General features: G+C 51.2%; 2 protein-coding genes across 2 annotated transcripts in view; both read left to right on the top strand.

Annotated features, from left to right (window-relative positions):
• The window catches only part of LOC117006188 (basic proline-rich protein-like), a 9570-nt gene extending 2158 nt beyond the window's left edge, over positions 1-7412 (top strand). Inside the window, exon 2 of the mRNA XM_033078545.1 lies at positions 6688-7412. Coding sequence (XP_032934436.1) covers positions 6688-7412 — 725 coding nt within the window. The remainder of the gene's footprint in view (positions 1-6687) is intronic.
• Positions 7413-7438: 26 nt separating this feature from the next.
• The window catches only part of LRRC75A (leucine rich repeat containing 75A), a 60671-nt gene continuing 41910 nt past the window's right edge, over positions 7439-26199 (top strand). Inside the window, exon 1 of the mRNA XM_033078302.1 lies at positions 7439-7891. Coding sequence (XP_032934193.1) covers positions 7628-7891 — 264 coding nt within the window. The 5' untranslated portion in view covers positions 7439-7627. The remainder of the gene's footprint in view (positions 7892-26199) is intronic.

Here is a 26199-nt window from a genome sequence, read left to right as displayed (position 1 = left end):
TGCTGCTTTTAATTCCTCAGAGCTAAAGTCCAGGGACTGCATTTTAGAAAGTGGTGCCCCAAGTTCTGGGATATTTTCATGTCCTGAGTGTCCCTGGGATGCTGAGCAATGCCACAAAAGGGGAAGGGGAAGCAGACCCACATTTCTCAGCACTACTTTTATATTTTCCTTAAATTTTAGGTCTAAATTTTGCCTTGTGGCTCACCTGCATAATTCATCTTTCTTCCTGAATTTTGGATGCTCCAAAATCCATTTGGATTCTCTCCACCTGCATCCTCTCCCTCCTAATCCCATTCTTCTTCCTTAAGTTGCTTTTTTTTCCCTTCTATTTACCTTCACTTTATGTTTGTGCTGTTGTTTTCTTGTACCTCTGCTTGGCATGATGAGAGAAAAATAATCCTGGCTGTGCTGAAAAACTTAAACTTCAATTGGGAGGAGCAGATTGTGGCTTTTGTGGGATCACCTGCAGTTGTGTTGTCCTGTTTCCACCATTCCTCATTTTTTATTTCACCTCTTCCTTTTATGAACACATTTTCCACCTGGGCTGGATTTTTTAGGAGAATTTGTTGCCAAAAGGCTTCGCCCACCCTCGTTTGGGGCAGGGGGATCCCAAAATGTCCATCCCAGCCAATCCCTCTGGGTCAGGGGGCAGCGAGGCCTCCCTGCCCTTGGGTATCAAATCCAGCAGGATCACTCCTGAACCTTCCCAAACTCAGGTGCTTCCCCCTCTCTCCCCTAAGGTTTCCATGGAAAACATTCCCAACCTAAAACCCTTAACCTGGGCAAAGCCAAAATCCCCGTGGTGCCAGAAGTGTTCCATCCATCCATCCTGCATCATCCTCCATCCTGATCCTGCATTCTCCATCCATCCTCATCCATCATCATCCATCCATCCATCCATCATCCATCCATCATCCATCCATCCATCCATCATCCATCCATCCATCCATCATCCATCCATCCATCCATCATCCATCCATCCCCACCATCCATCATCCATCCATCCTCCCTCCTCCATCCCCACCCTCCTCCTCCCCCCACGATCCACGCTCCCTCTGGGCACAGTTCCAGCTCTGCTCCCACTCCAAGGCCTGGTTCCTGTTTATAAAACACAAACTCTGTTTACACACTGGCCCAAAGCTGCTCAGCACGAGGTTAGAGCTGCCAGGCATTTTTCTGGAGTGGGCTGGGAAAGCCACCCTGTGCTTCCCTTGCAGGGCTGGAAATTCCTTGGGGGATTTTCTTTGGGCTGCAGGGAACAGCATTGCCCAGAGAGGCTCTGGCAGGGACAGGGAGGACCCTTTTTCCAGGACCCCTTTTCCAGGACCCCTTTTCCAGGATCCCTTTCCAGGATCCCTTCCCAGGATCAATTTTTCAGGCTCACTTTTCCAGGATCCATTTCTAACATCTCTTTCTCAGTATCCTTTTTCCAGGATCCCTTTTTAAGGCTCATTTCCAGGATCCCCTCCCAGGATTCCTTTCCATGAACCCTTTCCAGGATCCCTTTTCTGTGAAACTCCTTCCAGGATCCCTTTCATAATTTCCAGATCCCTTTCCAGGAATCCCTTTTTCAGGACCCCCTTTTCCAGGATCCCTTTTCAGGTTCATTTTCCAGATCCCTTTCCATGAACCCTTTCCCAGGGTTCCTTCCCAGGATTCCTTTTCCAGCACTACAGTTCCAGGATCCCTTTCCAGGTTCCTTTTTTCAGAACCCTTTTCCAGATCCCTTTTCCAGATCCCTTTCCAGGATCCCTTCTCCAGGACCACAGGCAAATCCCCTCCACAACCCATCCCTTTGGATTGAGGGAACACTTCTGGAATCTAACAAATATTTTCCTGCTCTTCTGATTGGATTAAATGACTAAACACTTCCTTAGTGGCAAAAAAAACCTAATACAACCAACAACAACAAAAAAAACCCAAAACAGAACAAAAAATCCACACCAAAAACATAAACAAAACAAAACCAAAATTAAAACAACAAAAAAAAATCCAAACTAACCCAATCACACCACTCCAAAACCTAAACCATGAAACTCCCCCCATGAATTCCCTGGGAAATCAGTAAAACCTTTGCTGGAATTTCAGTTTTTTAAAGTGAAAATCCTCATGAGGGAGGGTTGGAGGGACCCTCTCGTGCCTGCTGAGGGAGTGGGGGAGAAGCAGGAGCTGCTGGTGGGGTAAGGGAGTAAATTCCTAATTTAGGAATTAAATTGGTTTGGCCTATGAAAAATCCCAATTTCTGTCTGGGGCAGCAGAATTACTTGGAAGGGGACTTGGGTTTGCTTGAAATGTGAATTATTTTATTCTAAAAACACTTGTGCACAGGTACAGCTGCTGCAGTGCCATGGCAGGGACGAGGTGCAGCAATGAATAATTGAAGGAGGAAATTTCCCATGTGTTTTTTTGGGGATTTTGGCAGCTCTGTCCCCTTGCTGGGGTCACTTTTCCCCACCTCAGGAAGTTCCTTCTCCTCCTCCCTGGCCCCTCTGTGACCCTGGGCCCTGCTGAAATCAGATGCCAGAGCTCAGGGCAGCTTTCAGGACTCCAGTGCAGCAATACTTCTCTGGCTGCTCAGGTAGCCCCTTGCTTTGGGGATATTTTTCCAATTCTTCTCCTTTTGCAGCTGGGGCCAAATGCAGGGAATGAATCCAAAGGATGAACAGGGAGATTTCCTTGACTGCCAGGAGGAAACATTAATGCTTCTACCTGACATTCTTCCATTTCTCCTTCGAAACACCTCTCATGTGATGTTTCCCATCATTTTATTGCCCCTTTAATCTGGACTTTGGTTCATCTGCAATTACATCTCACAGATTTCAGCCCTGTCTCGCTGCCAGAGTCCCAATTGAATCAAGCTTAGCATGAGGATGGCTCTCTGTCCTTTTAAAATCACATTTTTCCATTTGGCCTCCCTTCCCCAGAGATTGCTGAGACTCTCTGCTCTCCTCTTGCTGCAGCTTTACAATAAGGCTGATTTTTAAAAAATTTCTTCTTGGAGGAAGAGATAAAAATCACATTAACTCTGGGATTCCTTTAAATAGCCACTTCTGAAAGCAATATTTCCCTTAGTCTTTCTCACACAGTGAGCAGCACCAGCTTGGATCTGATGCTGATATTTAAAATTAATCCCAGCTATTCCCTCCCTATCAACAGGAATTGGGAATTCCTGTGCTGCCCTTCAAAGCAGGAGGGTTTGATGAGAAGCAGAGCTTGGCCCCAGCTCAGTCTCTGGTTTGAATGAGCTGCCAGAAGCTTCCCCCAGAACCTGCCAGGTGAGGGAAGAATCCCTGAATTCCAGGGGTTTTTGTGCTTGGGTGTCTCAGGTGCAGTGTGAAATGCTGAAGGGATGGTGGGAACCTCCTAAAATTCCCACTGAGAGAGGGCTCCAAGGGTGGATCCCCTTTGGAATACCCCAGATTGGGTCACACCCATTTACAGTGGATTTTCCAGGTCAGGATGGGAGTCCTAGGCAACACCTGGGACCAGGAGGGGATTTTCTGTCTTAGAAAAATGAAATTATTTCTCCTGTGAGGGTCTGGTGAAGGGGTGAGGCTGCAAACACAGGTGGGCTGGCAAGAGATTGAGATCTTCCAGCAAAAACAGGTAGTCCTTCCTGGAAGTGGGAATGAGTTTTGTCTGAAAACAAATTATTTATTTGGGGTGGGTACCCCCACCTGGGACTGGGGGAAATCTCTCTGCTTTCAGGGATTTGCTGCCAGAATTCCATCAGGTTATTGGGGATGTCCCTGGCTTCTGCACAGTGCCCTGAAAAGCTTTTATTTCTTTTTGATGCAGAAGGGAGGACATTCTTAAATGTGAATTGTGTGGGAGAGGAGGAGCTGTTGGGTTTTGTGACCTCACGAGCTGAAGTTGTTTCCCTCTCAGGACTTTTCTAACTCAATATCAGATATCATAAAAGCACCATGGGGGTGAATAACAAAGAATAAACCCTGTGAATTTGCAGCTGGCACACATCTGCACTGAGGGGGTGAGTTCAGCAGAACATTTTTTGTTCTCATTTTTTGTCCTGGGCCAGCCCTGGCTCCCAGCACACGAGGATTTCCCAGCTCTGGATGGGCAGGTCTGGGTGTCCTGAGCAGGTTTGAAAATGGTGGTGTGTGTGTGCAGGGAGGTTTGGGGCTGCAGGAGACCCTTGGGGAGGTGTAGAAGGGAAAAACGCTCTGGGATGGAGATTCCTGAGGGATCTGCACTCCTCCACCACCAGTGTCTGAGCCTGGGGCTCATTTTCATTTCCTGCTGCCTTCACATCCCTCAGGGAGAGCAAATCCAGCTCCTGCTCTGGGTGTTTTGCTTTGCAACTGGCAACAAGGTCCACACCCCACACTCCTACCTTATTTATTTATTTATTTAGTTATTTATTTATTTATTCCCCCTGGCTTTGTCCTGTGTGCTATAAATAAGATCAGGAGCAGTGGGTGAGCTCTCTGCCCTGCTGCCAGAAGTGCCAGGAGGGGCAAAGGTTGGGCTTTGTTTATTTATTTATTTACTCAGGGCTGTGGCTGTGCAGAGCCCCTCCTTGGCCAGGAGCCCTGTGCTGGGCTGGCCCTCCTCTGGGAGGGAGGTTTGGGGTTCCAGAGTGCCCCATGGCTCTGGGAGGGAGGTTTGGGGTTTCCAGAGTGCCCCATGGCTCTGGGAGGGAGGTTTGGGGTTCCAGAGTGCCCCATGGCTCTGGGAGGGAGAGTTTGGGGTTCCACTGCTCTGGGATCCCAAGGGGATGGGCATGGAGAGCTCCCACAATGGATGGATGTGCCTGGAGAGGTTCCTGCAGTTTGAAAATGGTTGAAAATGCACAAAATGCCTTTTTTTAAGTGGTGGGAGGTCAGGGATGGGCTGGATTTGGTTCTCCACGTGCCTCAGGGCCCTGCTCCCCCCCATCCTGGATGGGTGCTGCTGTTTTTTCTGGCTGTGTCACTCTGCAGGAGGGCTCAGACCCTGCCTGGGGTCTCCCTTCTGCTGCTTCTCCATTCCTTCAATATTTTGTTGGAGGAGAGCTGGCCATTGCTGTACCCCAGCAGATGTGAGGAAAGAGCAGCTCTGGATGGAACCTGGGCACAGGCAGAGGATTTTAGGGCTGGGAGCACCTTCCCTGCCAGCTCCTGCTGGGGAGGGAGCTGTGTGCATCAGCAGCACTGAGGCTGGAGCTGCACAAGGATTTTTGGGGCGCAGTGAGGCTGAAATGAAGCTCCCTCCAGGTGGGATTTGGGCCACAGAGCCTTGCAGGGTCACCCTGTTTGCCATCCTGTGCGGGGTGGTTGCTCCCAAAGCACCCCAGAGTGGCTCTGGAGGTGCCACCACCCCCTGCCCAGTGCCTCCTGTTGACTTTGGCTCCTGTACCCTGCCTCCCTGGGGAGATTTACAGCCAGGTGAGGCCTCTGCTGGGGCACAGCTCTGCTTTCTGCAAACCACCCTCCTGAATCCACTCGCTGGGGCTGCAGTGCTGAATGGAGCTTTTGGCCCCTGAGCTGAGGATTTCAGTCCCCTGAGCTGAGCTTTTGGCCCCTGAGCTGTGTTTGGTTTTTGGTCCCTGAGCTGAAGTTTGGTTTTGCCCCCTGAGCTTGTGTTTTTGCCCCTGAGCTGTGTTTTTTGGGGTAGACACACAGCTTTGGTGGTGGTTTGCCTCATGTGCAGCACAGCTCTGTAAAGCAGAGCCAAACCACTGCTGAGGGCACTGGGGCTCTGTGCAGCTCTCGTGGTCTGTGGGTCAGAACTGAGTTTTACAAACAATTGCAGGGGCCTGCAGCTCTTTGGTGGTGGAGGAGAGCTCTTTAAATCCACGGCAGTAATGTGGAATTTGTGTTGTTTGTGGATGTGCCATTGCGAGAGGCAAAAACTTCCCATGTGGGATTCTCTTTTTAAATCACTTGCAAAGTGGTTCCTGTGCTGGAAACCATCCCTCTCACCACCAGGAGAGGGTCTGAGGGCACTGCTGGGGCCTCATCACCCCAAAGCTCATCCCTGCCAGGCCTTTCTGGAGCAATCTGTGTCCTGCAGCAGGTGAGCAGAGCCTGCAGGAGTTTTTCACTGGGAGCTTCATCCAGGAGCTTCAATCCATGCCCTGAGCCCTGCCAGGGGAGTGCCTGGGAGTCAGGAGTGATGGAATATATGGGCGGGGAATATCCCTGAGCGTTGGGATCAAGGAGTGCTGGAAATGGGCTGGGATATCCCTGAGCCTGAGAGATCAGGAGTGAGGGAATATGGGCTGGGAATATCCCTGAGCTTGGGATCAGGAGTGATGGAATATGGGCTGGGAATATCTCTGAGCCTGAGAGATCAGGAGTGATGGAATATGGGCTGGGAATATCCCTGAGCCTGAGAGATCAGGAGTGAGGGAATATGGGCTGGGGAGCTGCTGGAAGGAGCAGCACGTGCAAGGGGGGTTTGGAAGTGCGGGATGGGGATGGGGATGCAGATGGGGATGGGATGGGGATGAGGATGGGGATGGGATAGGGATGAGGATGCAGATGGGGATGGGGATGGGGATGGGCACAGCCGGTGCTTCCAGCCGGGCTGGAGGTGCGGGAGCTGAGCAGGTGCAGGAGCAGCCACGCTCGGTGCTCAGGATGAAGCTCCAGCATCACCCGCAGGGCACAGCCAGGGGGGACCTCCCCCGCCTCGGGCACATCCCTGCGGGACCGAATCCCCGCAAATCCCCCGGGCCATGAGGCTCCGTGGGGAATCCCTCCCCGGGAACCCCGGCGGGATTCCCCGCTCCCTGCCCGGCCCCCCTCCCGGCCCATCCCCGGCGGGGCGAGCGGAGCCCCCGGCCCGCGGGGAAGGAAGGACGAGCCCGTCCGGCTGCGGCTTCCTCCGCAAGCCCTGCCTCGGTGCACGGTGCCCGCCCCCGGCCCTCCCCCGGCTCTCCCCGCTCCGAGCACCCCGAGCCGAGCCGAGCCGAGCCGGGCGAGCCCCCTGAGCGCAACAACAGTTGTGTCCCCAAGGCTCGGCCACCGCCCCTCGCTGCCGGGGGCGCCCCCGGGGGACCCGCGGGCACCGGGAGGAGGCTGCGCGGAGGAGCCGCCGCTGCTGGGCTGAGCAGCGCCCGGAGCTGCCCGGAGCTGCCCGGATCCGGCGGTTCTGCCTCTCCCGGCCATGGAGCGGAGCGCAGGGGCCGAGCCGCGGCTCCTCCCGGCCGGGCGCTGCCGCCCCATCCTCCAGCTGCGGGAGCGGAGCCGCCGCTCGGCCGGGCACGGAGCGCTGTGCTGAGCCCCGACCGCACCCCCGGAGACAGAGAGCCCTCCGAGCCCTCCGAGCACCCACAGAGCCCTCTGAGCACCCACAGAGCCCTCCGAGCATCCACAGAGCACTCCGAGCATCCACAGAGCACCCACCGAGCCCTCCGAGCATCCACAGAGCACTCCGGACCCACAGAGCCCTCCGAGCACCCCTGAACCCACCGAGCACTCCGAGCACCCACAGAGCCCTCTGAGCACCCCCGGATCCACTGAGCACCCACAGAGCCCTCCGAGCCTGCCCCGGACCCACCGACCCGTCCGAGCACCCACCGACCCCTCTGAGCACCCACAGAGCGCCCCGAGCCTTCCCGGACCCACCGAGCCCCCCGACCCTCCCCACTCCCCCCTTGCATGCAGCCCCCTCGCTGGCCATGGGCACGAAGCAGACCAAGGGCTGCCAGCCGGGCAGTGCCGGGGAGAGCCCCCCGGGCCAGCCCCGCAAGAAGGCGGCCAGCAGGGAAAGGGGCGAGTTCCTGGCTTCCCTCGTGGCCAAGTCCGGCGAGAAGTTGGGCAAGGGCGCTGGCCCCGGCTTGCCCCCGTACCACCGGCGGATCTGCATGATCCAGGACATGCTGCTGCTGGTCAAGCAGGGCAAGCAGGAGGAGGCCACCGAGCTGCTGAAGAACCTGCGGCAGGTGAGGATGGGGATGAGGATGGGCGGCATTCCCCAGGGGAAAGGGGGAAAAGCTGTTTAAGAGCAGCTCGTGCCGCTTTCGAAATGCTGCGGCAAAGAGGGTGCGGGTCTGACTTTGGTGCTGGAATTTTGGGGAAGTCACGGTGTCAGAGAGGGGGAATCCCCCCAGGGATGTGCTTTGCGAGGAAACGCTGCCGGCTGCATTTTTCCTCCTTTCCCTTCCTTGCTGGCTCTGGGATTTGCAGCCTGCTCAAGGTGGTTCCCACTCAACTTTCCAAAAAGTTTGGTGTTTCGAGCAGCTCCGTAAAAGCGCCGAGGCAATTGGAGCTGGCAGCTTTTGAGAATCAGCTCTTTTCTTGCTGGCTCAGAAATACCCAGAGCTGGCAGCGCTGCTTTTTTATCTTTTTTTTTGACGCACAATCGCCTGGTGGAGTTGTGCTGGTGTTGACCGAGGCTGGGAGAAACGAGGGGGAGTGGAGAATTAATTGTAGAGAGCCCGAGACCTTTCGCCTTGAAAAATCTGTTTGAGCTGGGCATTAGCTGGGAAGCAACAGGACGGAAAGTTGCTGTGAGCAAACAGAAAAGCAAATTAGCATTTAATCTTTCCTGCTGATAGGTGCTGATAAAAACACCGGGCGTTTTCAAGGCTCTGGGTGCGCAGGGCTTTGAGGAACAGCGAGTTTTCCTTGCAAACCTAAAGCAGATCCATCTTCCAGCTCGGGTTTGTCCCTCAGCTGTTCGGTGGAAGCGGGGAAAAGTCTCTCAGATCTCTGCTGGGATCGGGAGCCGATTTCCTGCCCATGGGATTGGTCCAGTCTGGTTTTCTTTTGGGATTTTGTGTTCGGGGTTTGCTGCTGTAGCATTTTTTTTTTTTTGCTGTTAGCATTCCCCATCCCCATTTTCCAGGTAATTTTCAGATGTGTTGTTTGGGGCATGTCCCTGTCCCCATTCAGCCCAATTCCCTTTTCCCCTCCGCCCTGCAGGTTTAGGATTATCTTTAGAGCAGCTCAGCTGAGAATCTGAACTGTTCCATGTGATTTGTGTTTTTTATGGAAAACTCTCTTCGGGATAAAACACTTTTCCTGAGGTGGCTGTGCTGCCCCTCTGGGGGTTGGGGGTAGAATTCCTTGGGACAGCGATCTCTCCATTTGGGATCTGTGGGGGTTGAGCTGGGCAGCAGATCAGAGCCCAAATGTTGCACCCTCTCAGCCACGCCAAATCTTTATCGCTGCCGCAGCCCATTGGAGCTGGCAGAAGGGCAGGTGCTAATTTTAGAGGGTGTTTATCTCAAACACCTCCCCAAAAAATAAATCTTGGGGCCTGCAAAGCGCCAGCAATCACTCTCAAGTTCTGCCTGGCTCCAGGCTGGTTTTTCTCAGCGATGCTCAGGTCTGTCCTCACTCTCTGTGCACGGTGAGGGAGCAGGGGTGTGTCACCCTGGATGCCCTAATGACAAACCTGACCGCGGGGAACCCTCCCATCTCGCTGGAGATGGGAAGAAAAAGCTAAAAATTGATCTGAAACTGCTGGGGGAAGCAAGGAACCTGTTACAGTCAGGTGCATCTCTGGCAGCGAGCGTCTCTGAAGAGTTCTCTCTGATAAAATATATCTGAGAGTGTCAAAATAGAGAACACTTTGTCCTAGATACTATAATAGACTCCAGGCAGGTCTGTGATGAGGTGATATTAATCCTGCCTCCAGGGAGGGAATGTGGCATGTCCCACTGAACAAATCCTGGGGTTTTCCAGCTGCTGGATTTTGGGAGGGGATGTTTTAGGAGGGCATTGCTGGCTCCAGGGTTGTTCCCACCCAGCAGGAACCTTCCAGAGCTGAGCTCAGCCTGAAAGTGAGGATTTGGGGAGAGGGATGGGCTTGCCCCCTTGGAAAGGGGTGGATGGGTGAGCCTGGAGGGGCAGAGACTTTTCCCTGAGCCATTTTTAGGGTGTCCACCTAAAGAGGGACTGTGGCTGCTCCCTGTAGTTGCTGCTGCTGTAAAACTGGGCATTTTCCAGCAAAACTGCAAACCCAGTGACCTGGTGCCCAGCTCTCAGCAGAGATTTGTTAAATCCCAGGCATTTAGGTCACTGGGAGCCTTTGCACTGACTTCAGCGGGCTCTGAAGCCAGCCCAGCGTGCTGCTGAGAGGTGGGTGACAGCATCCCTGCCTTTGGACAGCCTCCAGAATTCTCTTTTTTTATTATTATTTTTTTTTGTGCATGGCCAGAGCTGAAAAATCTTTGTTTTTCAGCTGTCTGTGCCATCACACCCTGCCCTACCCACCCACTGCAAGACAAAGTTTGGGGGGTTTTCTGCTCCCACTAAAGGTGTGTTTGATAATCAGGGCAGGGCTGCAATCCTGGATTTGGAACCTGCTCTGGGGCAGGTCCTGCCCTTCCAGCCCTGCCACTGGCACCAATGTCCTCTGTGGCCTTTGCATTCCACCCATTTATTTAGAATTTATCCATCCTTCTCCCTCCCCTGAGGTGGGAGCTCTTTTCCTCACAGGCTCCTGTAAGGATTAATTTGTGTTTCTGGGAATGCCTGGAGGTAGCAAACATAAAATACTGAGATACAAAGTGATTTTTCTTTGTTGTTTAAAAATCTAAAGAGCGTGAAGAGCAGACTTTGCTTCCTCAGAGAGGTCAGCAGTGGTCTCTGGTGTGGAGGCAATTTGATCCCACTGCCTGCCCCCAAAATAACACTCCTGTTATTCCTGCTGCCAGCAGCCATTCCAAAGGTTTGTGCTGCTCTGCTAATTTACCATCGAGCTCCTGAGACACAGAATACTCATTTCTTTTTATTTCTTTGCTCTGGAGCCCAAACCCACACTGCAAAATTCAAATCCACCAAGTGCCTGCTGCTCTCCTTGGCTGAGGTGTTTTCCCTTTTCCCTCCCAGTGCTTTTGGCACAAATGCAGTGGAAAGACACTGAAATAATGAACATTTTTGCTGGTTGGGGTTGCCAGAGGTTTGCTAGTGACCTGGAGGGAGCTGCTGGCCTTCCATGGAGGCGATTCCTGCATGGAATAATTTGGAATTTTTCTGCCATGAAGTGGCTTCCTGGGTTTACCTGGCAGCATCCTCCTCTGCTTTTCCATCTCTGCTGCAGGGAGAGGTTAAAAATGAATTCATTCAGGGTGTCCAGCACTTGGGAATCCCCTCTCAGACCCCTCACTCCATCCAGGTGGGAGAATTCCAGCTCCACTACTCTCCAGCTGCAGAGCAGGCAAGCTTTAAATGTTATAGTGTGGCACTTTTTATTTTCACTCCCTTTCTTTTCTCCCCACACTCTTGAGTTTCAGTGGTTAAGGCAGCCGAGCGCTGTCAGTGTATTAAATTCTGGGAGTGTCTCTCCTGCTGGGGAGAGGATTTGTAAAACAAAGCATGTTTTCCTCCTCCCTGCTGCCAAACCCATCTCTTTTCCCCAGCGAAATGGGGAAGCGCTTCCCAGCACATTACGTTGCACTCAAGGAATTTGCCATTGGTTCTGGCTCAACCTGGAGCTTTTCCTGCTGCTCTGGGGGCTGGTGGGAGAGGGAGAGGAGGAGGAGGAATCCAGAACTGAGCATCATCTGCACAGGGCAGGTGAGCAGGGATGAAATGGAGGAAGGGGGAGAAGAGAGCAAAGTGTGGCAATAAACGCTGGGAGCTGAGCGTGGCCAGAAGCCAAAAGGAAAAAGGCAAAAGGTCCGAGGTGTGGCAGGGTGGATTCTCTGCTGTGCCAGCCTGGGGTGGGCAGGGCAGGGCACAGGGGCCCCAAATGGGCAAAAACACCACAAAAAATCCCATCTGCAGAAAAGAGCTGGGAGCAAACGTGCTCTGTGCCCACCCAAGTGTGCAGAGCCTGTCCTGGCTGGATCTCTGAGGTTTATCCCCAAAACATCCCCTGCTGTGGGTGCAGGTGTGCCCCTGCCCCATCCCAGGCTGGATTTTCCAGCCAGAGGTTGTGGGGAACAAAACATGACCTGAGCAGCCTGGGAATTGTGTGGCACAGCGATGTTTTATTAATTAATGATGAATATTTTCATTGTAAGAGGGGCTTGACCAGTGGGATAGTAAAACACACACACAAAAAAATTAAAAATACTGATGGAGACAGCTCACTTTGGGCTCCTCCTTGAGACATAAGAGCAGAGAAAAAAAAGACTTAAAAAGAGTAGCTGGGCAGCATTCCCATGGAATTCCCATGGAGGAGCTCAGTGTTTGCCCCACAGGTGAGCCCCTGCTCCCTTCCCCTGCCTGCTCAGAGGCACCAGAGCTGACCCAGCCTGGGCTCTTTGGGCTCCCCCAGCCTGGAGCTGCCAGCAGAGGACAGGGATGCAGAATTCTGTAGGATTTGGGAGGTTTTTCCTCAAGTGGGAAGTGCTGGCAGTGCAGGGTGGAAGTTGGGTAACCCTGCTCTGGCTTTGGGGTGAGCTCTCATTTCCTCTGCTGATGAAACCCCACCAGTGCTCCCCACAATTATTTTTAACCCTTAGGCTGCTGGAGGCATTGACAGCAAGTATTCTGACAGTGATGAGTGTTTCCTGCCCCAAAAAAGGGTTTTGGTGTTCCCTCTGTGCTCCCAAACTCTTTGCCTGCTTCCCACCCTTCTGCTCTTTTTCCATCCCCTGTGGGGTTTGCAGGTGGATGTGCCCTGTGCCTGCTTGTCCAGGGTTGGATTCAATGATTTAATGATTTAATGAACCCAGTGGAAGGTGGCTGCTGCTGCTCCTCCTGGGGGAATGTGTTTTTGGGGGGATGTGAGATGAAATGGGGGCTGGGCTGTGAGCACCTGGGACAGAGGATCAGGTCCTGCCTGTGCCCTCACAGACAGAGATCTCCAGGCTGGCAGGAGCTGATGCTGTTGTTCCACCTCAGCCCCTGTCCAGCACTTTCTGTTTGTATCAGAGCAGCAATGTGTCTTTTTCCCCCCAGGCTCTGCTGTTTTCACACCTGATGTGAAATGCAGCAGCTCAGGGCTCCAGCCTGCAGACAGACAGGCACACACCTTTTTTCTCCCCTCTTTTCCTTTTTATCTTGCTGAGGCTGTGAGGATGTCTCCAGTCCCTGAGCGTGGGTGTGACAGCTGTGTGGGCTCAGCTCCTGCACAGCCCAGGGCTCTGCTGTGTGCAGGGTCTGGGGCTGCACTGGGGGTGATGCACCTCAAATTCAGTGTACTGCAGCTCCAGGGCTTGGGCTGTTGGGGGATTTGTGGCTGTGGCCATCTCTCAGCGCAGGGGGTGGTTGTTTTAATATTCATTTCATTCTCCTACAAGGGATGTGGATTTTTTTTTTTTTTGTATTCAACATCTTCAGTCCTGGCCAATGCCTAATATGATTTAATGCCTGATTCCATTTCTCTTTCTGTGTGTGTGCCTCAGCCTCCTTCTCTTTCAAATTTTGGAGAAAAGATCACTGCATGGTAAATTTAATCTTGCCTCGAAAAGGAAAAGCAAATTGTCCTTCCCATTCCTCTCCAGGCCAAAGGTTTTAGCTCCAATTACTCCTGGCTCTGACCTTGCTGCTTGGAGAGCAGGAGCTGCCTGGAGCTTTCCAGCATCCTCAGATCTTTTCAAGACTCTTTATCTTTCAGACTTGGTGTCTGTCAGAGTCAGAGGCACTTCCTTTGATTTCTGGGGAGAGCCTGGACACAGCAGAGCCCAGGGGAGGGAGCTGCCCTTTCCTCCTGGGTATCTCAGTGGATATCTCATTCTTCAGGGCCTTTTTATTTCTCAGTAATCTTCCCAGAGTCCTGGCTGTCCTGCTTTGCAGAGCAGGACTCGGGTTTGGTATTGCTGGGGGAATTTCTTTTCTTCATTTTCCAAAATCCTTGTTGGCCCTGGAGGTTTTTCCTCGAGGTTGCTCCTGCCCAGCCTGGATCCTGCTATGATTCCCTGGATTGTCCCCTTTTCCTGTGGGATTGATTTCTGAGCAGTTTTCCAGTGCAGCTCCTGCTCCCACTGGTGCTGCCCATCCCCTGAGTGCCCAGGGAGGAGATTTCACCAGCAACATTAATTCTAGTTAATTCAGTTCGTTAATTCTATTAATTCCAGTTCTAGCAGCAGTGGTGTTGAAATGAGGGTTGGTGAATTCAAGGACCAGCCAGCCTGGAGCAGGAGCCTGGAGCAGGAGCCTGGACATTTTGGAGGATGGGTTTTTCAGCTCCTTGCTTTTTGTTTAACCACAGAAAGTGGAGATGGGTGCTGAGCACAGACCTGCAGCCCAAAAACACAAAACACACCCCGAGGTGAGCGAGCTCTGTCTGTCCCTCCCACCCAAGGACTGGAAAACTCGATCCTAAAACCCCCTTGGATGGTTCCTGAAATAAATGGGCCAGGAGACTTGTCCTTTGCAAGGCCCTTTTTGAAAAATCAGCTTGGGTGGGGAGCCCGAAGGTTGTGCACAAAATCCCAGAAATCTGGATTTTGACTCATAGTCCAGGGGCTCATGTTGGTAGTCACTGGGGTCATGGTGATGGAATCAAAGCTGCTTGGGGTGATAGATTCGTGTTCTGCACTGTTTTCCCAACCTGGGAACACTATCCTCAGTCCAGATGTCATTTGGGCTCGTTGTCTTAAGGGGTTTTTAACTCCGAATGTGTCCCAGTGTCCTTTGCGCCCCCTTCATTTGCATACGGATCAATGACGTCACCCTCCTCCCTGGTGCCATCTCAGGGAGCAGCAGAGGCAACCTGATGGAGGGGAAAGGGACATGGGGGAGACAATGGGGACTGAAACAGAACGAGGCCAATAATTTAACATTAACATTAATTAGGAATCAGAACAGGGTAAGGCTTGGAATTTAACATTAACAATGAACATGAAAACTGAACAAACTTGGAACTTGTTCCTCAGAGATCCTGTGCCTTCAACTCTGTGTGCAGAGATTCCCTGCTGGAAGAGCACAGGGCTTTGAGCCATGGCTGGGAAATTCCCAGAGCTTTTTCTCCCTTATCCCAGGGGTTGTTTGACTGGGAGCAACAATTCCTGCCTGGCTCTGCAGGGCTGATCCTTCACCCCCAGCATCCCCAAGGACCTTGGCCCAGCAGGGGCTGCTGAGGAGGGAGAAGGAATGGTGGGATGGTTGTTTGGGATGTGCTCAGGGTTTTCCTGGTGCTCTGTCCCCATTCCTGAGACTTTGGGGTCTGGGGCATCCCCACCTCCAGTGGGAATGGAATTGGACCTCAATAAAAAACCCCAGATCGCTGCACAAGGATGAATCAAAGCTGCTGCAGCCTCTGGGCAGGTTTGAACAAACTCCTGGTGCAGCCTGAGCTCCTCAAATCTCTGCAGAAACAGGACCCAAACAGCCCCAAAGCCTTGGTTCATCCCAAATCCCCGTTATTTCCATTTACCATCGATTTGGGTACAGCCCTCCCCTCTCCAGAAAACATTTGGGGGAAATCTTGCTCCCAAATGAATCTGTGATGAGAGTGTGAATGATCTACACCCAACCAAATCGCAGGATTGGATTAAATCTTAATGTAAACAGCCTTTTTTTTTTTTTTTCTCTATTTTTTTTTTTTGTGGTTAGGATTTTTTGGGGATGATTCTATAAGAAAGAGGATGTTTTCCTGTTTGGTTGTAAAAAGCTGCTTCTGCTTGGTGTAATTGGATACTTCCTTTTCTGAGCAGGGAGCCTGGTGTATCTGGGGACATTTATTTAGGCAGCTGTGTGGCTGGGTGAGGGAATTTTGTGTGTTTTTATTCTGGTGGGAAATGGGAATTTGGGGTTTGCAGGGTTGATTGATTGATCCTTTTGTATTTCTGACTCAAGTTACAGGGAAATGAAAGCAAGTTTAAAGAGCAGAAAAGTGGTTTTTAATGTTTTTTGATCAGTTAATAAACTCAAAAATGTGCTGGATAAGAGAGCAGACAAAGTAAATGTCTGGAAGCAGATTTTGCATTTAAAACTGGTTGATTCATTAAGTGGAGTATTAATTGTGCATCATTAATTCCACTTCTGGTCACCATAATTACAGATCTTGGTCTCTCAGGTTGAAGTTTTACATGCAGATTGGAAAATGTGCATTTCTGCTTTGTACTCCTGACTTTTCATTGCCTTACTGAAATTAAGTGTTGAACAGGACTAAGTGAATTAGAAATTGAAGTTGGAAAAGACCAGGAAGATCATGGAGTCAGACATTTGAATTAACTGAAATTAAGATGTTTTCTTTGTCCTTGTGAGAGAAGCAAACTCTCCCCAAAGCCATGTTTGCACTTCACTCTTTTCTGGTTGTTTTTATCCCTGACTTCCCTAAAATCATTGGCAGCCATGTCCTGCCTACCTGGGCTAACAGGAGCTGTTTAAAATGAAATAAATTTTTCAATTTTAAAATTAAAGCCTGGCCAGAGGTTGGCGTCACCTTAAATTGCTGGTTTGAAATCTGGGTTTAAAGTGAATGTATTTCATGTTTAAAGCTGTTTTCTAGAGCAGCATGGACTGAATTTTAATGGCACTGAATTGAATCCTGGGGCAGCCCAAATCATTAATTCTTCCTTAGCAAGTTTGGGCATTTCCTGGTGACTTTGATGAGCCCAAATCCTTTATTTTTGGGTATTTCTGGAGACTCAGCCAGTTGGAGGCCCATGCCAAGGTGGATCCTCAAAGGAGCGCCCAAATTCCCTGGTGCCACAGGGAAGTTGCAGTGAGAGCTTTCCAGAAACATTTCACCTCCCAATCTTCTTCAAACATCAATTCCAAATCCCAGCCCTGCTCCAGCTGATGGTTAAAATGTGATGCTGCAAATAAAAACACAAGCGTGGTGTGAGACATGGGAAAGGCTTCAGTTCTTCCCTTAATCCCCAGAAGTGACTTTCCTTTGCTCCCTGTGGTGTGGAGCACAGCACTGATGGAGTCCCAGGATGGGAAATGGGAGACTTTGAGCCACCCTGCAAAAAAATGAGGATACAGTATTTCACCATTATAAGCCACCATTTTCACTAAAATTTTGGTCCAACCCAAAGTGCAGCTTATAATCGGTGTGGTTACATATGGACAAAGAATGAAAAGTTGCTGTTTTAGTTTGGAGGACAGGTGTCTGCTGAGAAAGGCAGGAGCTTCTCTTTGAAATGGAGAATGCAACCCCCTCCCTCCAAATTATTATAATTTTGAAATCAAGGGGCTCTCAGGCAAAGATATGGGAATTAGGAATAACAGTTCTGTACTAGGGAAATTAAAATAGAAATACAGCACTACAAAGAACAAACCCCAAACCCTGACACAGTCAGAGTACAACCTGACACCCGTCAGGCAGGGTGTGACAGCAGTCCCATTCCATGGTGGCTGCATCCTCCTGCAGTGACAGATGTGGCTCAGTTGGAGCAGTGCTCCTGTACAAGGTGCAGTTTCCCTCCGGAGCTCCAGTGGGGATGTGGAGAAATCCGGTTTTCCTCTGGAGTCCAGTGGAGAAAGGGGCTCCCTTAGTGTCCCAAAACCTCTGTTTTTATCTTGGTAAGAAATGTTGGGCTCTTCCCCCTGGCTGGAGCAACTCCCAATGGGATGCAGTAATTTTATCAGTGCCACAGTGGGACTCAATGGCCATGAGCAGAAAATGACTGGCTGGAGGAAGGATGGGTTGTGAAAAGATAAAGAACAATGCCCTGCCTGGTTTCAATGGATGGCCCATTAGCAGAAATCTCCCACAGAGATCAGGATCACTGCCCCCACCCTGTGATGGTGATAGAACAGATACCTTTTATCACACTCTGGATTGTAATGTGCGGTTTATAATCAGGTGTGGCTTGCAATCATGAAATTACTGTAATTTGCCGTGCTGATGGTCTCATCCATTCCCTTCCCCATTTTTCTGTGGCTGTTTCTGCAGTTCCCTCCCTTGGGCCACCTCCAGCAGCCAAACTCGATGCTGGGTTCTGTGTGTGCCCCTCCCAGGCCGTGCAGGGGGAGCACAGAGTGCTGTGTGAGCTGGATTTGGAGATTTGGGATCCAGCAGCACCCTGCTGGGTCTGTGTGCATTCTGCAGCTGTGGAGCTGTTCCTGCTGGGGCTGGGACTCTGCTTTTGTCAGAGGTGGAACTCTTCACCAGGCACCCCAAAAACACAGAGTGTCACCAGTGTGGGTGATGCAGAGAAGCTGACAGAGAAGTTTAGATGGGAATGGGGAAGGAATTGTTCCCTGTGAGGGTGTGGGGTGCCCCATCCCTGGAAGTGTCCAAGGCCAGCTTGGAGCACCCTGCTCTGTGGAAGAGGAGGGGAATGAGCTGAGCTTTAGGTCCTTTCCAACCCAAACCAGTCTTTGCACAGATTTGTGGATTAGGGAAGGGGAAATGTGCACATCTCCTTTTTCAGTATAAACCCCAGTCCTTTCCATGGCATTCTTTTCTCCTGCCTTGCTGCTTTAGAACAAAAGTGTTACCAGCCCCAGAGCTGCCTGGGACTCTGGGTTTTCCTGGATTTTAGGATGTGTGCATCCCCTGTAAAGCCCTGGGTGCTTTGTAAACAGCAGGGGCTGTGGGTGTGTGGCATCCAGCCCTGCTCCCCACGTGGGACCTGCTGGAGCTGCACCACTTCCAGGCAGGAATTCCTGGCATTTCTTGGCAGGGGAAGAATGTCCAGAGCTGATTTCCAGCCCGTGGCACTGGTCATTCAGTGGGAAGGCCGAGCTGTGAAACAGGAGCAGCTTTGGTGCTTTCCTGAGCTCTCCATGCTTGGTTTTCCCTCTGCTTTCCATCCCAGAGGATGGGGAATGTGGCACGGTGCAGGTGACAGGGTCAGCCTTCTACCAGTGCAAGTTTTGGCTTGATAAACTTTTCCATCCTTTTTTAGAAGCAGTTTCTCAGATGAGATGAACTCCCTGAAATGTGGTGAGAGTCTCTGCTTGGGGTGCTTTCATCTCTTTCCCATCAGCTGCTGTTCTCCACCAACACAAAGAAAATAAATCAGCCAAACTCTTCTCCTGAAAGAAAATAAATCAGCAAACTCCTCTCCTGAAAGAAAACAAATCAGCCAAACTCTTCTCCTGAAACATATTTTTTTTATAAAAAGACCTTTAGTGTTGCTGCATTGCATAAATCACTTTATTGTCCACAAGGACTCGTGTTTGCTTGTGTGCCCTCCCTTTGGAGGAGGGCAAAAAATACAGCCTGGAGTATTCCAAAGGCAGGAATGCAGTGAGAGATCATTCCAGTGGCTGCAGGAGGATGGGAATGGCATTGTGCAAAATCCTGGTGGGAGCCAGCACTGAGCAAGCTCCTGCTGAGGTTCCAGCTCTGCCTGCCCCATCCCAGAGCCAGCAGGGTGCTTGTCCCAGCAGGGAAATGCTGGAATCTCCATCCCTGGAGGGGTCTGTGGGATGTGGGGACGTGGCTTAGTGGTCAGACTTGAGTTTTTTCCACCCTAAATAATTCCAGGATTCTGTAGCTTCTCATTTTTCAGAGGGAATGGAGGAGCAGAAGGGCTGAGCATCCCTCTGGAGGGAAGAGGGAATTCCCAAGGACAGGAGTGAAGTGCACAGAAGTGGCAGGGCCAGAGAAGGGCTCTGAGCAGCTGCTCCTTATCTCCTCCTGAGCAGGCACATCAGGCAAGATAAAGCAAAAAGGGAAAAGATAACACAGATTGAGTCAGCCTGGCTCTCAGAGGGAGCTTTTTCCAACCTATTTACTTGTCAGTGGTGATTTTGGATGAGCCTGTGGGTCTGCAGAGAAAACCAGCGTTTTTTTCTTCCTGTCTCATGCCTTGCAAAAGGGAATCTTTTCTTCCAGGCAGGGATTTCTGGCATTTCTTGGCACGGGAAGGGGGGTCCCAAGGTGGGTTTGGTGTCACTTTGTGCTAAATGCCACCCCATGGCTCACCCACACCTCGTGTGTGTGGGGCTGGAGGTTTCTCATTCACCTCACACCAGCAGCTCCTCCACTTTAAAACCAGCTCAGAGCCTGTGTTAGTCATTTTTTAATGGTACTGAAATCAGCTGCTTGTGGCCTTTTGAGGAATTCCAGGCCAGGGCTGTGGATGTCTCGGTGGGACAGCACAATGAGCTCATCTTGGCTTTCCTCTTGCTCAGCTCATCATCCTGCATCAGGTTTCAGGGATTATTCAGCCCCGTGGTTGTAGCTGGGAAATGAGATTAAGGACTTGGTGCTGTGTCCTGAAGGTTTCTGGTTCTTCTTACTCTGCTGTTACTTCAGGAGGAGCTGCTGGTGTGAAAAATATAATCTCTGGTTATTTTGGGGTTGGAAAATCGATGGGTTTTGCAGGGCCAGAACTGGGAGACTTTGTTCTGGCACCTGAGGGAATATCCACAGCATTGCAAGGGATCCTGCTGGGTGTTCCCAGCCAGGCTCAGCTCTCTGGGGAAGCAGGAGGGATTAGCAGGGTGTCCTGTTCCCCATGGAATCACTCTGGGGACACTTCTGGGGTGGTGTCACCTTGGAGGGAATGAAAGGAACCCCCCAGGGCATGGGGACGTGGGTGCCTTGCTGATATTCTGCTCCCTGCCTTGCTCCTGGGTGACTTCTGGTCTCACCTGGCACTCAGGGCTGGCTGGAAGGAAACTCCTCATCCAGGCAGGGAGAAGGAGAAGCCTGCACTGACTCTGCCCAGCAGCTGTGACTCAGCAGCAGCTTTGCCATGGATCCTCTCTGCAAAGTGAGCTCCAGGCGTGGTGTTCAGCACCCAGCTCGTGGCTCTGCTGTCCCTGGGGCCACAGATCCATCCCAGGCTCCATTTCCCTGGCAGGAGCTCCCTGTGCTCTGTCTCACCCTCCTGAGCTCCTCTCAGCAGCAATGGGATGGGCTGGCTGTCAAACACAGCAGAAATATTCAGATTTTGGGGGTGTTGATGCCTTGTGGTGCTGAGAGCAGGATGTGACACTGCTTGTCCCAGCAGAGGACCCAGACCCTACAGACAGAAATTCTGTTCATTACCTGTGTCTGCTCAGCTCCCCCACTGAAACCTGGGCTGGATTTCCCCTCTCAGCCAAGCACAGAGGCTCCCAGGCCACTTTGGGGTGAATCTGTCACATCTGGGGCTCAGCAGCCACCACCCTCTGGCCTTGCTGGAGCCTGGTGTGTGGTGAAATAAAGAGGATTTTAATGACACTTACTGGAAATGTTTGCTGGCTCTGGAGGGCAGAGCACTCTCCATCAGCCCAGCCTGTGTCCCCTGGGATCTCATTCCCTGATTTTGTGTAAAATTGCTCTTTCACTGCATCTCACTCTGGGCTGTCCCAGTCCTTCCCTGTGAAGGGAACTGGCTGGGGGGGAGAAGTTTTGCTTGACAAAAACCTGTATGAAGAGCTCTGCTAGTCCAACCCCCTTGGCTCCAGCGGGATTTAAACATGTGCTTGTAGTTAATCAGGTATTTAAGTGGTTTTCTGACTTGGCAAGGCTGAGAGGAGCTATCCCAGAGGAGGAGGAGCAGAGCTGTACTGAGGCTCCCAGCTGAAGGTGTTTGCAAAGGGGGATGCTGAGCACATTTGGGTTTGACTTCTTGGGACTCAGCTTCTCCTTTTGTTCAGGGAGCTGTGGGGCATCAGAGGTGGCAGGAAAGGCAGTGGTTTGGTGGAACAGGAGCAGTTGGGGTCAGTGCCTGTCAGTAAATAACCTGAGCTGCAGAGGAGGGCACAGGGAGGGTCCTGCCAGGGGGCTTGCTCAGAGCTGGTACCTCAGCCAGGGTGGGACCAGGGGGCTGAGGAAGGATTTTAATGGCAATCACCTCCCCTCACTCTTTGAAAAGCTGCTTGGGGAGCTCCCAACTCTTTGTGGGGCAGCTCAGCAGAGGTTTCATGGAGTGGGAGGAAGATTTTCCCTTTGGTTTCCCCACCTCAATCTGGTTTCCTTGTGGGATTGCTCTGGAATTTGTCTCCACACAACCACCCAGCATCACTGGAGTTATTATGCAAAGTGCAGAGTATTTAACCACACAAGTTTTTTTTTTTATGTATTGATTTGCCATTGCTTTGAATCCAATTACAGGAATCTGCTTTATTAATGGACTTTGTCCATGCTCCAGATTAACTGGGGATGCTGGATTTGCAAATGAAAGAATTGGAATTCATGTTGTCCATGTTAATTACTTGGGTGATGCTGGCTTCCTTGGGGAAACCTTTCTTTTTATTCCACTCCTGTTGCTGTGTCTTAATTCAGAAAAGGAGTTTGGTGCTGTGGGATTGGGGTGGTTTTTTCCTCCTGGAAATTCCCTTTGAGCAGTTGGGAAGGTACTAAGTGGTTTTGTGGAATAGGCTGTTCTTGAGCAGCAATTAAATGCAAAAAAGGGGTCAGGGAGCTTTTATTTCAATATTTAGTTCAACCCTACTTTCTCTTATTTTACTTTGAGCTAAAATCTCTCTGTATCTTGTTCCTTCTAAATCTTTACCTTGCAAAAATCTCCTAATTCCTGCAGTGATATTCAGCCAGATTTTTGTGCTGAGCAATTCCACTCCCCTTGCTGGTAAAAAAGCCAGGGATACACTTGGATTTTTGGTATGCAGGTGTTGTTATTGATCCAAACCCATTTTTTTCCCTCCCAGCCAGGCTCCTGCAATGGTGTAAATGCCCAAAAAAATAAAGGCTTGGCACGATTTTATGGAGTCAGGCTGCAATTTGTTCACTTAAATTATCTTTTTGTCATGCTCACATTATTCCACAACAGCCAGTTTGGAGAGTTAATTGAATATTTGTGTCTCTCAAAGATGCCTTCAATTACTTCCCTTGAATAACTCTGGGAGAGAGCTGTGATGAGGAATCACTGATGCTTATTTTGTGTATCAGAAATATCTGAGCTTTTATTCCAGCACCTATTAAAGGATGCCAGAACATTCCTGCAGTCTCCCACCCCGAAATTCCATCCTTTTGAAGCAGAGCTGAGCATCCATTGAGCATTAACAATGCACCCCTCCATGGCTAATGCAATAATAATCAGCTCAGGGCTTGGAAGTGGGAGCAGCTTTTTGCCAGCAGTTCTTGGGTTGCAGCCTCTCATTGTGTGTGCAGGGCTGGATTGATTTCTGCTGGGTCCAGGAGGCTTCCAGGTGAGACAGGAACATCATTGTTGGTCTGCAGGTTCTGGGGGATGGTGTGGGAGTGTTTCCAGGGCTGGGCAGAGCTGTGGGCAATCCCCACTCACAATTTTTGGCTGCATTGCTCAATTTTAATTATCAACTTTAATGATCAACTTTCTTTTTTTTTTTTTTTTTTTTTTTTGGATTGCAACTGCTCTGCTGGCTAAAGGAGGGCATCAAAAGCAACATTTTTGGAGTGGATAAAAAAGTCAATGTGTTGTTTCAATGAGATTTGCAATTCCTTCTGTGCTTGGCTGTTCTGGGGTGGCCTGCTCCTGGGAACAGCAGGTCAGGGTGGGCTCAGGGAGGGCTTCTCACCCCTTGGACATCAGGAGATCCATGCTGGCTCCTCCTGAAGCCTCTCCTGGTGACAGCTGCAGGGCCAGGACCATAAATCCTGATTCCTTGCAGAGCAGAGCCTGGTTTAGAATGAATGGCAGAGCTGGCAGCTCATGCAGTGTTGTGTTAATTATGAGAGGGGGGTAATTTGGAAAGGTGGCTGGATTAGGGCAGGGAGGGGTGGGAGGTGAGGGGTGCCAGTGTCTGTTTGCTCTGTCAGAGCAGGGCCAGGCCAGGCTGAGCTGTCCCCATCCTGCAGCCCCAGCCAGGGCTGAGCTCTGGGGGCTGCAGGCTCCTGTCCCAGGCAGGTCCCTGACAGCAGCTGGGCACAGCTGGCCCTGCACAGCATCTGCTCTGCCTGCAGGGCTTCCCACAGCCCAGTCCTGCTCCTGCCCTGCTGGGATCTGCTCCTTCTCCTCTGCAATTCCCCTGAACCCTTCGTTAGCTGTGAGAGCCGTGCCCTGTGCCCTGGTGACACCCTGGGAAGGACAGAGGGTGGCAGGAGGGACAGAGGGGTGGCAGGAGGGACAGAGGGGTGGCAGGAGGGACAGGCAGCACCAGCCTTGCTTGCCTGTTTGATTCATCACTGGGCTGGCCCATCTGGGTGAGGGTTTTTGGGCTCTTTTCCCAGCAGAGATGTTTGCAGGGATGTGCAGAACCAGCTCATGGGTGTCCAGGTGGGGGTGAGGAGCACCCAGTGCTCGTGGGCTCAGTGTTGATCCAACACCTCCCAGCAGTGGAGGGGTGTGGGGAGCCTGCTCTGTGATTCCAGGCAGGAATTGTGTGATTGCAGTGCTGCTCTTGAGGCAGGAGCTGTTCACTTGCTGCAAGCCCAGACCCCAGGGTGGTCTCTCACAGGCAGGGGAAGGATGAGGGTGAGTGATTCCTCCCCATCTGACAGTGCCATCCTCTGCTGGTGAATCTCTTCCCCTTTCCTGCAAGGATCCCACTTCTGCTTCTCTCTTTTGTTCCTGTAAATACTTATTTTAGAGTTGTTTGTGGATTTGCTGCTTGTGAGGGCAGGGTAAGAGAGCTGCACACACAAATAAAAATCTTTAGTGGCCATCAGGCATCTCCTGTCACCTTCCAAGGACAAGAATTGTCTGAGCCTCAGGTCACCTCCAGAAAAAAACCATGGGGTCTTGAAGCAAATCATAAAATCTAACTAATGTGGATGGGTGATCAGCTGCAGAAACAGATGGGGCTGCTTTTGTCTGGGAGAGTGGGCACAAAAACCACACCGAGCTCCGGGCTGGAAAACAAAGGTGAGAGCAGCACGAGTGGGATTTTCCTGCTCCAGTTGCCTCAACACTGAGTGTCTAGGATCAGCTAATTAGAGGGGCTTTTCTTGGCAGGTAACTGAGAGGCACAGGCTCTTCCAGGACTGAGTCAGTGCAGCTGTCTCAGAGCAGGATGAATCACAATCCTCATCCCAGCTGACAGCACGCCGAGCTCAGGTGGCAGCTCTGGCTCCTTCCCTGACAGCAGATCATGGGCAGCCTGTCCTCCAAGCCCATTTTCCAGCACAGATCCAGGAGGCTTTAGCAAGTGGAAAGGAGTAGTTTTGGTTTTTTTTGCAGTTGGAAGCTGGCAGCACAACGTGGTCAGGGCTGGGGCAGATCCTGGGGATGAGGAGTTCTCTTTGCAGCCCTACAGGGCAAAAGGGGTGATAAATTTATGGAATTCTGCTCCTGAGCTGTGGTTTGGGTACTCCAGGCAGCACCTGGATGCTCCAGGGAGCTCTTGGGCAGACACACGAGGATGGAGATGGCAGATTTGATTAAATTGGTTTTATTTTCATGTAGTGCTTCAGTGCAGAGCTGTGAAGGGGAGCCCCAGCAGCCAGGCTGGAGTTAGCTGGGTGGTGTCTGATGCATGAACCTTTTTGTTGGGGTTTGCCAGGGAATGTCAGGAGCTCTGGATGGAGCTGAGGGGTGGGACAGTGACCCCTCAAATCCTCCTTAGCCCTGCAGGTAATTCTGCCTCCTCCCTTTGCAGGAGGAAAACTTGGTGGCATCCCTCTGCTTGGGAGGGCTCAAAGAGCCTCTGGTGCCTCTGGGCTGAGCCTGCTGGCAGCAGGGAAAAGGGACAGGTCCCAGCAGGAGCCATCTGCTGCAGGCTCTGCATGGCCAGCAGGAGCCTGGCTTGCATGGAAGACCAGGCTGTGAGCAGCTCCTGCTGCTTTAGGAGGGCTGAGAGGAGGATTTGGGTGAGCTCAAGGCAAAGAGTTGGGTTAAAGGCAGTGCTGGGTTGGAATTGTTGGGGTTGTTCAAAGCAAATCCTGGAGTCACCTCACCCCAGCATTCCCAGCATTTCCTGGGATCCAGAGGCTCTGTAAATCAGGAGAGCTGAGGCCATCCTCATGAAACAGCCACAGGCACTTTCCTGGAGAAATCTTAGCTGTGGGCTGGCCAAATTCCAGTTGGAGTCGTTGTCTTTGCCAGTATGAAATCAAAGAGCATTTTTCTGCAGATCTCCTCAGTGGTTTATTATCTGGCTGGCAGCATCACATCTCTGCCCATTAATCCATCTCTCCAAGCTCCTCCAATTCCAGCCTCCTGGAGGGGGTTCAAGCTGCCACCATTTATTACTGGAGTCAGTCTGCCAGGGAAATGTTTGCTCCTTCCCTGAAGCATCCACTCCTTTCTCTCACTGCTCCCTCACTCAGGGCTTGAATGAGACCAAAATTAACTCTGTGAAACAGAGAACCCCCTACACATTTAAACTCTGATTTTACTCAGAATTTACTGCTGAGCACCCAAATGCTGCCTGCCCTCCTCAGAAATGCAGATTTGATCATCTCTGCATGGCTGAGGGCTGGTTTGTCCCAAAGTAAGTTGTGACATCGTTACCTTTGGGGTGCTTTACTCTTCTCTCAAACAGGAGTTGATTCCTGCCTTAACAATCTTTTGGGGAAGAGTAGGAGGAACTGGTTGGATTTTCCTCCCCAGCAGGAGGTATCTATATCCACAAA

The sequence above is a fragment of the Catharus ustulatus genome, chromosome 22 (assembly GCF_009819885.2).
Source record: "Catharus ustulatus isolate bCatUst1 chromosome 22, bCatUst1.pri.v2, whole genome shotgun sequence".
NCBI lineage: Eukaryota > Metazoa > Chordata > Aves > Passeriformes > Turdidae > Catharus > Catharus ustulatus.
The sequence above is the reverse complement of the archived record's forward strand: the minus strand, read 5'-3'. Positions and strand labels throughout refer to the sequence as shown.